The sequence below is a fragment of the Mustelus asterias genome, chromosome 3 (assembly GCF_964213995.1).
Source record: "Mustelus asterias chromosome 3, sMusAst1.hap1.1, whole genome shotgun sequence".
Taxonomy (NCBI): Eukaryota; Metazoa; Chordata; class Chondrichthyes; order Carcharhiniformes; family Triakidae; genus Mustelus; species Mustelus asterias.
In genome coordinates, this window is record NC_135803.1 from 35,159,858 (window position 1) to 35,171,964 (window position 12,107).

The window sequence follows — 12,107 nt, forward strand, 5'->3', positions numbered from 1 at the left end:
TACTTGTTTCATCATTTAGGTCTTGAAAGTTTGCACGGCACATTCCACTAACTCGTTTGATGCTGGATGGCAAGGTGCTGAACTAACATGGCGAATGCCATTTGATTTTACAAATATCTGAAATTCCTCCACTGTGAAGGATGTACCATTGCCTGGCTCTAAAAGCTCTGAGATCCCATGAATGGCAAAGATTTTTCTCAATTTCTCAATGATGGTAGTGGCCATTGTGGACTTCATCAACTGGACATCCAGCCACTTTGAATGTGCGTCCAGTACAATCAAAAACACATGCCCCATAAAGAGTCTCGCAACATCAATATATTCTGGCCCAGGGTCTTCCTAGCTACTCCTGGGCGCAGATTAGCCAGCGGCAGCAACGCCTGTTGAGGTTCACAATTGGGACATTGACTCACCATCCTTTCTACTTCTGTATCAAGGCCTGGCCAACACACATAGCTTCTGGCTAGTAATTTCATTCTGCTTTGACCTGGATGTCAGTCATGTAGCTCTTGCAATAATAGCTGTCTGCCTTGGGGCAGGACTATAACCCTAACTCCCTACAACAATACCCCATCTTCACAAGTTACCTCCATCCTCTTTTGATGGTAGGGCTTTAACAGCTCAGACCTCTCATATCTCCATCCTTTCAATACCATTTTTCTAACCTTCAATAATGCTGGATCTCTTTCTGTCCACATCCTTATATCCTTCACTGAGACCAGCAAGGTCTCGAACAAATGCAGTGCCAGCACTATGTCTTGCAGAACTGACAGTGATGCCACTGTCTGTGGTAATTGCAACCTGCTGAGCACAACTGCATTTGATATCTGTATTCCTGGGTGATGCTGAAAAGTATAATTGTACGCAGCCAGTAAGGGAGGCCACCTTTGCACTCTTGCTAAAGCTACTGGCGGCACTGACTTTTCTTTTCTGATTAAGCCCAGCAATGGCTTGTGGTTCAAAATGATCTTAAAATGCCGACCACAAATGTATGATGAAACTTTAAGACTGCATATATGACCACCAAGCTTTCCTGATCAATTTGGGAATTTTTTTACACCTCAGACAATATCCTTGAGGCAAAACCTTTCTGCTCCATCAGGCATTCAGTTGGACAAAACTGCTCCCATTCCATATGGTGAACCATCGCAAGTCACCAACAAGGGCTTGGTTAGATCGTAGTGCACTAATAATGCTGACAACTGCAGAGCCTGTTTGATTTTTGTGAATGCTTCTTTCTGGTCGTTTCCCCACCTCCATCATTGATGTTTCTTTAACAATTGGTGGAATGGGGCCAAGGTAGTAGATACATTTTGTAGAAATCTACCATAATAGTTTACATTCCTAGAAATGACTTTAATTCAGAGATGTTTGCTGGCTGCGGAACCTCTTTTATAGCTTTTACTTTATCTTCCAAAGGGTGCAACGGTGGAGCGGCACGGTGGCACAATGGTTAACACTGCTGCTTCATAGCGTCAGGGACCTGTGTTCGATTCCCGGCTTGGGTCACTGTCTGTGTGGAGTCTGCACGTTCTCCCCGTGTCTGCGTGGGTTTCCTCCGGGTGTTCCGGTTTCCTCCCACAATCTGAAAGGCATGCTGGTTAGTGCATTGACCCGAACAGGCGCCAGAGTGTGGTGACTAGGGGAATTTCACAGTAACTTCATTGCAGTGTTCATGAAAGCTTACTTGTGACTAGTAAATAAATAAACCCTTTTGCATCTACCGTAAAACCTAAATAAATAACTTCGCCTACTTGTAAAGTACATTTCTCCCATTTAAGCCTAACCCCTGCATTTTTAAATCACTTAAAAACTTCCTCCAAGTTTGCCCTGTGTTCTTCACGTGCAGCTCCTGTAATTAGAATGTTGTTGAGATAAACCACTATATTTGGGATGCCTTGTAATAGACTTTCCATTGTACATTGGAAAATAGCGCAGGCTAATGAGACTCCAAAAGGCAGGCGTGTATATTGGTATAAACCTTTGTGAGTGTTGATGATTACACCTTTCAATATCCTTCATATCAAACAGTACATTTCCCACACTGACAAGTAGGTATTACAGATTAACATTGCTTCCTGCAGTGGATCAGTTTCAAGACAACTCTCAGATTAGTCTGAAGTCACAACTTCAGATGCTTGTGATGGAACCATTCCAGAATACACAGGGACATTCTTCAGAATCTGTGTCACCTGAGTGATCTACTAGAGAGAGGGAGGCTATAATCAAGATCTCCAAAAGTTTAATAATTTTTGAAAGATATACTTCTACAAATTAATTGTCCAAGTATCTTGATAAATGCTGGTAAGAATATTATTTTCTGCTAATAAAATGGGGAGTAGTTTTTTAAAATTATCTTTATAAGGATATATTAATATTCTTGCTACATGCATAAACCAAAGACACAGGAATCTTTGTTACAATGTTCTCTCAATTTTGTAGCACCTATCTCAGGCACATTTAAAAATCGATTTACCTTGTTATTTTTGTAACTTACAGACTTTCCAGAATTCTTCAGAGGAAAGATGGCAAAATGAACATGAAGGTAAAATTCCAATTTCTGAGGCAGTTGCTCATCATCTCTAACTTCAAGTGGAAGGTGCTGTTCCCACAGTTTGAAAAATACCTTTCTGTTTCCATCTTCAAATGCTTTGAGCAAATCCTCCTGTTAAAAAAGAACAAAAATCATTTTCATCCACTTTACATAAAAGTTTAATGGTGTACTGAAACTGATCTTGTCATAAGTTATTTTACCCCTTCAATCTGCAGCCCCTTTGGTCTTGTATTAATTAAAAGGACTGTGAACATTGGGAGCAATTTTCCAAAGATATACGCTGAAAACCTCTGACCATGTCGCAGTGAATGAAGTTTTGGCCAAATTCTCCATACTCATGTGCAGCAATATGGGCACGGACAAGGTCGGAGAATCCCACCCATTTGTATTTTTATTGTAATGCATTTTTAAAAAATATATATAAGTGTGGCAGCACATGAAGTGTATTACAGATCCATTTGATTCAATACAGTACATGGTACTTGTGGGTGCCTCAGTCCACTAACACTGCAGATTGCACAATTTATTTAAACATTAAATACAGCCCAAGGGGTTTTAGAACCTCTTGGTGTCCTATAGTTGGTGAGCCACATGTGGTGGCTGTAGCCGCATTGAGCCTTTGCCGCAGCTGCAGCAAGCTTCACTGTATCCCTCAGCATGTAGTCTTGGAGCTTGGAATGGCAGCTGATGAATGTCTCAGTGTGCGTCCCTGGGAACACTCTGTAGTCATGATGTGGAGAAGTGGAGGCTTGTGTGGCTTTTGCTACCAAATAAACCTGTTGGACTTTAACCTGGTGTTGTTAAACTTCTAGCAGTCTGTAGAGCAGAGTGTACTCACAGAGTTTCACAAAAATCATTGCATCTCTTTCCAGATTCTCCTGCAAATGCACATTCCAGATGAGTAAATGTCGCTTCCTCACCACAGCCACCTTGAGGACAATGTAAGGTAGCAGTGAGAAGCCAGTTGTGCATGGATGACTTGAAGGGGAAGGCTCTTCTCATCACCAGCTTAGCTATATCTTGGCGCTTGTTTGAAAGTTCTGGCCATGAGATATTCTGTCAAATGATTTTGACAGTTTGTTCAGTGTTCAAACAATTATAGCATCCCATCAAGGCACTGCTTGAAATCCGCTAGCTCAGCACAGACCCAGGATTGAACCAAGGACTTCCTGATGTTTACGATTATCCATTTGGAGGCATATTCATTGAGCATCAGGGAAAATCTCCTCAGTTCATCTCTTACTAATGTATTTTCCACTTGGTTTGGCCACTTGGCAGCAGAATAGCCCATTTTTGGCAGGGAAGGGAAACTCATGAAAAGCTCCACAATGCATGGTGAGATTAAATAAATCCCAGCAGAAGAGACGAATATCTCAGCACAGCGTGTACCCATGAGGCAGAATCCCGACTTCCCAATCCCCTCCGTCCTCAAATTGTAAACTGGTTTTGTTGGGGGAGGGGTGGGGGACCATTATAATCACCCTCCTCCCCTATGATGATGCAGCTTCCCTGTCTTTATTCTCTTACCTCCAGTCCTCCCCTTCCTTTTTCTTCATCTGCCCTTTTCCACTCATTCAGTCTCTCCTCTCCCTTTCTCCTCAATCTGCCCTCCCCCTCAGTTTCCTTTAAGAACATAAGAACTAGGAGCAGGAGTAGGCCATCTGGCCACTTGAGCCTGCTCCGCCATTCAATAAGATCATGGCTGATCTTTTCACTTATCCGCCCGCTCACCATCACCCTTAGTTCCTTCACTGTTCAATGATTGAACTTCTCCTTTCCCATTCAGCTCCAATTATTTCCACAACCTCAATCCTGCTTCATTTGAATGTTGCACTTGGTATTTTCTTCCTCATGTGCGACATCATGAGAGGTTGACCACAATGTTTAATCCCTGCCCTGCATAATGTAGCAAATATGAACCCTATTATTGTTTTTGTATAATTTTTTTATACTTTGTGAGAGATGGATTCCTTTATGTGTATTCAGCATTTTGGTAGAAGAAAAGTAAATTTTGGATGTGTGCTCTGCTATTGAATTAGTGCCAGTATGGCTTGTGAAGTTGGGTCAGCAAAAGTGTGATAAGTAGCACCGACTTGAGTCATTCGTGAGATAAAGGGAACAGTTGCAGCCTGTATAATTCTGCTTATTGGCATTTTATAGTGCAAGTGTGATAACCAAAAGATATAAATATGTTACGCAGCCTTGGTATTAGAGAGACACACTGCAGAAGCAAGCTGTGTCTCCCAAGCATGTTTTTGAATTGGTTACTGGAATTCATAGACTTGACTGGTCATATCTTTTACCACACAAGTTGGCGTAGTCAGCAGGATCCTCACAATATCGCACATTGGCACCAGATTAAACGCAGAGTACAGGTGAGTATGTTCACTTATCACCCATTAGATAGGGTGGTCAGCATTCAAAACAGGAAAGTTGTGGGTCGGTTTGAGGATCCAAACCAACATAAGAGTCTGTGAGTGTAGTAACTAAAGAGAGTCTAGTGCCACATGCACAATTTGGTTCCTTGGTTAAACAAGAAGGAAAGGGTTATTGTAATTGCTTCCAGGGCAAACTAAATTAGTGAGAAAACAGATGTGGTAAAACAGTATAAACTGTTTCCCAGTGTCTGGTGTAGTGAGAAAACCAGTGTGGTAAAATGGTATTGAAAGTTCTCGTGTCCGGTGCAATGCATAAAAAAAAGTGGGATTGGGAGCGATCTGTCTCCTGATAGGAAGGCAATAATACTAGTCAGCCTCAAAAGTTCCTCCCTCCTCCCAGTTTTAAGTCAAGATAAATGTTACAGGAATAGAAATATACATATCTTTATATAGATACATGTGTGCAATGAAGAATTGGTCTGTGAGCTTCAATGTGTTTTCTTCCCTAAATTGATACTCGTGTGTGGAGTTTCAACACTTTAAGTTAAAGTTCTCACAATGAGGACCACGTATTGGATTCAGGCCAAAATTACAATTTGAATATACTTTAAAGAAATAACAATTTCCTGGTTTTGAAACAAACCAGGCTTTGCACCATCCTCTTGCAGACTACCAGGGAGTTAACTTTTTTCTGATAACAGCTTGAAATACTGAATGATGAATTAATCTATTCCATGGTGAGCACAAAGGACCCTTGTGCTTTATTTGGAGATATTTGGCTGAGTTAAAGAAGGCAGCTCAACAACACTGCTACTTGACTCTGGGATAATTTTTTAATGGAAACATAAATTGGCGCAATCTAATCGGTTAAAACATTGTTAAAGAGAAAGAAGGCAAATAAGCAAAACATGTTAATGCCTGGAATCAAATAGGAGTGTTTGATTTCTATTTCAAAGATATTATGAGGATACATTATTGGACTATAAAGTCTCTGCAGACAAAGTGAATAAGACAAGATGGTAACTACTGTAGATGTAAAACAATATGAGGAAATAAAGTCAGGGAAAAAGGACACTACATACAAACCTTTAAGGAAACTGAGTTTGATAATCTGACAGGAGGAGACAGTAAAAAATAGTAAATGTAAAGGCACAAGGAATTCTTGGTTGAGACAATTGAAGGTCAAGGAGAACAAAAAGTACTTAACAACAATTTACCACAAGATGGATTCAGGTGAATGGAGAATGGGAAAAAGGATGGGTGGATGTATTACTGATGTATTACATGTCAATGAGCCTGCGAGATACAAGTAGGACTGCACCATGATCACCGGGGTGACACAGCAGCAGGAGGTAGCAGACTGGGAAAGAAGTAAGGGGAGCAGTTCCCCCCCAGCCCATACCAGAAGCAGGGATAAGATAATGGGGGAAACCAGAATGATCTGAATCCACCTCGCAATTGCAAGGATCTTACTGAATGATGATGACTAGAGACACACATGTATGCTTGGGATTATTTGTCACAGGTGAAACCTTATATCTCACAGTCTGTTTCTGACAGCATGAATGCAACCAGCAGCTTGCTTAACTATTTTGTTTCAGACAAATCCTCAGAGCAATGGCAATCTGGAGAACAGCAACAGTAATCACACTCTTCATAATAACAGCAGCATGGGAGGTGGCAACCGTGAGCATCAAGAAAACTACCAATCTGCATCAAGAACATTATGTGCAGCTATCCAAAGGAGGGAGCTGAGAATGGAAAAGGAAATCAAGTGTTGGGAATTCTGATGGAAGTCAGTACCAGTAGACATCATGTTATTCAGGTTATATTATCAAAAAGGGGACAGACCGACGAGGGTAACTTTGCCCTGACCTTTTAATACGAATGACGCGACTGGAAATGTGAATATAAAAGGAGTATGCAACATCAGCCTGAGCCTGTTATCTTAGAATAATAGAATCATAAAATCCTCCATTGCAGAAGGAGGCCATTTGGCCCATCGGGTCTGCACCGGCCACAATTCCACCCATGCATTTACCCTAGCTAATCCCAATGACACTCAGGGGCAATTTAGCATGACTAATCCACCTACATGCACATCTTTGGAGGAAACCGGAGCACCCGGAGGAAACCCACGCAGACATGGGGAGAACGTGCAAACTCCACACAGACAGTGACTCAAGCCAGGAATCAAACCGGCTCCCTGGCGTTGTGAGGCAGCAGTGCTAACCACTGTGCCACTCCTGTGCCGTATCTGGGTTCAACATTATGGCGGAACGGACTGATTTGTCCTCATTTGTTTGGGAACCGGAATTGGAGGGGGCAATAAGTCAAGAGCGTTGTATAGATGTTATTAATGAACTTGGTTATAACAATACACAGCATTTTAGTTTGTCACTTTGCAGTTATCAGAACCCCACTCAGTGCCCAGCCACCATGTCACCACCCCCAGATCGAGTAATTAGAAGTGGGAACCCAAAGTGATGTGACATGAATTGGAATTGGAACACTGATGAGGCCATAACTGGAGTATTGTGTACAGCTTTGGTCACCACACCACAAGAACAGCATAATTGCTTTGGCGAGAGTGCAGAGGAGGTTTACAATAATATTGCCAGAACTAGAAAAGTGTACCTATGAGGAGAGATTGGATAGGTTGGGGTTATTTTCCTTGGAACAAAGAAGACTGAGAGGTGACTTGATTGAGGTATAGAAAATTATGAGGGGAAGTGATAGAGTGGGCAAGATAAAATTGTTTCCCTTGGTGGAGAATTCTAGAACCAGGAGACATAGATTCAGGATAAGTGACAGAAGATGTAGAGGGGACACAAAGAAGAGCTTTTTTAACGCAGAGGGTAGTGGGTGTCTGCAATTCGCTGCCCGAGTTGGTGGTGGAGGCAGAGACCCTAAACTCTTTTAGAAAGTACCTGGATCTGCACCTTAAGTGCTGTAAGCTACAGGGCTATGGGCTGAGAGCAGCAAGGTGGAAAGGGCACTTGGGTGTTATTTGGGCTAGCATGGCAAGATGGGCCAAATAGCCTCCTTCTGTGCTGTAACTTTTCAATGGTTCTATGGTTACAATGACCTACCATTTAACCAACCTCATCCTGACCCTTACTGGCTGAAAGGCAAAACATAAGTTACAGCGCTTCTGCCTGCGGGGATGCAAAAGAGACCACAGGAGGATTGCTATTCACAGCACAGGGGAAGGTATACTAGAGGGGTTAAAAATCACTAATATGACTGACTGACAGTCTAAGAGGAGGGCATGTGACATGTTGGTTCAAAACTTGTGGATAATGTTAAACTAGATATTGAAGATGTAAGATTTGATATTGCACCTCAACACAAAGCAGGCTGTGGAGAAACTAGACCATATCAACTTACAGGAGGAACAACAGGTAATAGTAGTTACACAGCCCATGACAGGAGGTATGGGAGACACAATAACATTTCGGATGAATATACCACAGGAACATAATAACGGAACATATCAGGGTGGATAGAAATTCAAACTCCTGGGAGTGGAAGGGAATTGGTGGGTGGACCACGTAGGATTCTGAGAGTTGTACTGAATCACAACATTACATCATTAAAACCCTAAAATCTACCAGAAATTATTCTGCCACTGTGATGTCAGTTAATTCTCTCGAAGGACCCCCTCAAGACAGTCCAAACCTCCCCCTGTAGACTGATGTTCCTGAGAGAAAGGATAAGATTCCGAATGGAGGGTCAGTGTGTGATAATAATCACATCTTCTGCTTACAGATCACCGATTCCTTTACATTGGACGATTTTCATGTTACAAGCAGGGCCCTCAGTCCATGGTCAGACAGCATGTTAAACATCGATGACACACTGATTTGAATAGTTCGGGCAGCAGTGGAAAGCGCTCTGACCACTATGAGGACGGTGTCATTGAACAAAGCCCTCAGCCATTATGAGGGGAAGGGTGCACATGAATCTGGCCACAGGAAAGACTCAGAGATTGGCGCAATCAGCCAGTAATAGGGCCAAGATGGCAAGAGTGCAGTATTGTTGGTGGGAAGTAGGGAGAGTAACTGCAGCCATTGTGTCTGTTGCACTTTTAATAGTTAGTTTCCATATTTGTTGTTACAGAGGTTAATTGTATCCCAAGCAGTACAGATGGTAATGCCGGCCAATAAAAGGTATACCTCGGTATTCACTGCTCCTGACACCTTCCTCCCAGGAAACAAAAAAATCAGGAGCATCTAGAAGATTTTGCAATTTAATGCAATGATGGTACTCAGCCTAGCTTAGGTCAATAGGACTTACACAAAGCTGTAAGAGAATGATAGGGCAGCAGCTTCAAAGCATGCTGGTTGCTAGCAGGATCTCTCGAGTTTCTGTTGGAATGGCTCACCAGGGCCAGGTAGTGCCTGATCAGCAGACTGAAGTGGGGGGTAATTGAAATAATCCAACATTAATAGGTTTGAAGTAGTCAAATGTAGTTATGAGAATTAACAGCTTGAAAAGAGTAGCTATTAAAGCTCTTTCCTCAGCATGATGGTGTGGGAAAAGTGACAACCATAAACTTAATGACCTTCACAGGATTGGGAAGCAAAAGCTTGATAAGAAGCACAGACATGAGCTATCAGTGAGATAAAGGGAACAGCTGCAGCTATGTAGAAACAGGCTGTCTCTCTCAAGCATGCTTGTGAATAAAAGTCTTGTTACCCGAACTCTCAGACTTGAGTAATCATATATTTTACCACAACAGCTTGAGTTAATCAGAAGCACAAGTATGGATGGATTGTAAATGTGTTAAGGATATGCTGTTTGGGTCATGACTGTGCGTCATAATCATGGGTCATAATTACCCATGATTAATCTAAGTAATGACAGACTGATAACAAGATCAGAACATAACAACACAAGAAAAACCCAAGGCTTCAGGGAGTTAAAGAAATGGATTTGGAGAGTACTGTTGCACAGATTTGAAGATAACATGGCAAGAGAAGAGAAAATGAATCACGAGCCATTTGTGCCATCAGTTAGTGGGAAGCAAGAACCATCTAAACTAGGAAACCGATTGTCTGTTATGTATACCTTTTGTCACTTAATAAATTGTCCTGACACCACTACATCAGGCGTCTCCTTGTCTGGAAGTTGTCTGGTCTCAGAACCTCTTACAATAATCACTGGGCAAAATCATAGAAATCTACAGTGCACAAGGAGGCCATTCGACCCTTCAGGCCCTCACCAACCACAATCCCACCCAGGCCCCACCCCCACAATCCCACGCATTTACCCTAGCCAGTCCTCCCCACACCAAGGGTCAATTTAGCATGGCCAATCCACCTAACCCGCACATCTTTGGACTGTGGGAGGAAACCGGAGCACCCGGAGGAAACGCACGCAGCCATGGGGAAAATGTGGAAACTCCACACAAACAGTGACCCAAGCCAGGAATCGAACCCGGGTCCCTGGCACTGTGAGGCAGCAGTGCTAACCACTGTGCCACCGTGCTGCCCCATGGCATCTCGCAATGTTACATTGTGAGATTAAGAAGGTCTAAGGTTCAAGTTCTGTGGTCTTTAGACAATACTAGACAGTCAGAAATCACTACAATTGATCTTCATAAGCCCCAGTGTATAAGAAGGAAAACACTACCAGGTTTTGCCCTATTTATCATTATCCATTAAGCCTTGCTAATAGAATGAAGTTCAGTTCTAATATCACCCTCTATCAAAAAACATACACATATTACAAACACACCTTCCCCCTCCCCATCACACTAGGCTGAAGTCTCAGAGGGCTGTTCATAGCCCCATGTTCAGTAATGTTTGCTGTTTTGAGAAAAGGAAGGTAAAGGGAAGAAAAGGTACCCAAATTCATTAAGTTGAATAAGAAAAAAATCTGGATAACAGTTATTCCAAGAGGAAAAGATTCTTCTATTACAGAGAAAATATATTATTGTGGGCATCGTTGGCTAGACCAGCAATTATTGCCAATCCCTAATTGCTCTCGAGAGGGTGGTGTTGAGCTGCCTTCTTGAACTGTTGTATTCCATGTGGTGTATGTGCACCACAGCGCCGCCAGGGAGGGAATTCCAGAATTTTGACTCGGTGACAATGAAGGAACAGGGACAATGAAGGGACAATGAAGGAACGGGTGGCACGGTAGCACAGTGGTTAGCACCGCTGCTTCACAGTGCCAGGGACCTGGGTTCGATTCCCGGCTTGGGTCACTGTCTGTGTGGAGTTTGCACATTCTCCTCGTGTCTGCGTGGGTTTCCTCCGGGTGCTCCGGTTTCCTCCCACAGTCCAAAGATGTGCGGGTTAGGTTGATTGGCCATGCTAAAAAATTGCCCCTTAGTGTCCTGAGATGCGTAGGTTAGAGGGATTAGCGGGTATATGTGTAGGGAGAAGGGGGTAGGGCCTGGGTGGGATTGTGGTCGGTGCAAACTCGATGGGCCAGATGGCCTCTTTCTGCACTGTAGGGTTTCTATGACATTCTCTATGACATAGAGATATATTTCTAAGTTAGGATGTTGAGTGGCTTCAAGGAGAATTTCCAGGTGGTGGTGTTCCCACATGTCTGCTGCCTTTGACCTTCTAGATGGTAGCGGTCTTAGGTTTGCAAGGTGCTGTCTGAGGAGCTTTTGTGAGTTCCTGCAGTGCATCTTGTAGATAGATACACACTGCTATCACTGTTTGTCAGTGGTGGAGGGCGTGAATGTTTGTGGAAGGGATGCTAATTAAGCAGGTTGCTTTGTCCTGGATGGCATCAAGCTTCTAAGTGTTGTTGAAGCTGCACTCACCAGCCAAGTGGAGAGTATTCCATTGTGCATCGTGGAGAGGACGTTTCCACTAATAGGAAGAACTAGAACCAAAGGGCACAAGCTCAGGCTGAATGGACAATCTTCTTAAACAGGAATTTCTGCAGCCAGAGAGTGGTGAATCTGTGGAACTCTTTGCCGCAGAAGGCTGTGGAGGCCAGGTCATTGAGTGTCTTTAAGACAGAGATAGATGGGTTCTTGATTGATAAGGGGATCAGAGGTTATGAGAAAAAAAATCAGCCATGATTGAATGACGGAGCAGACTCAATGGGCCGAGTGGCCTAATTCTGTTCCTGTGTCTTATGGTCTGACTGGTGTCTTACTGATGGTGAACAGGCTTTGAGGAGTCAGGAGGTGAGTTACTCACCAC

The 12,107-nt window shown here is 43.0% G+C and overlaps 1 protein-coding gene across 20 annotated transcripts in view; it reads right to left on the reverse strand.

Annotated features, from left to right (window-relative positions):
* The window catches only part of armc9 (armadillo repeat containing 9), a 117,005-nt gene that overhangs the window by 91,165 nt on the left and 13,733 nt on the right, over positions 1–12,107 (reverse strand). For 12 of the 20 annotated variants that reach the window (XR_013497009.1, XM_078207418.1, XM_078207478.1 and 9 more), the window contains one exon: positions 2,477–2,665. Coding sequence is in view for 19 of the 20 variants with exons in the window: in XM_078207418.1 (XP_078063544.1) it covers positions 2,477–2,665 (189 nt within the window). In the remaining variant the exon portion in view is untranslated. The remainder of the gene's footprint in view (positions 1–2,476; positions 2,666–12,107) is intronic. The other 8 variants (XM_078207485.1, XM_078207472.1, XM_078207457.1 and 5 more) reach the window with 1 other exon arrangement.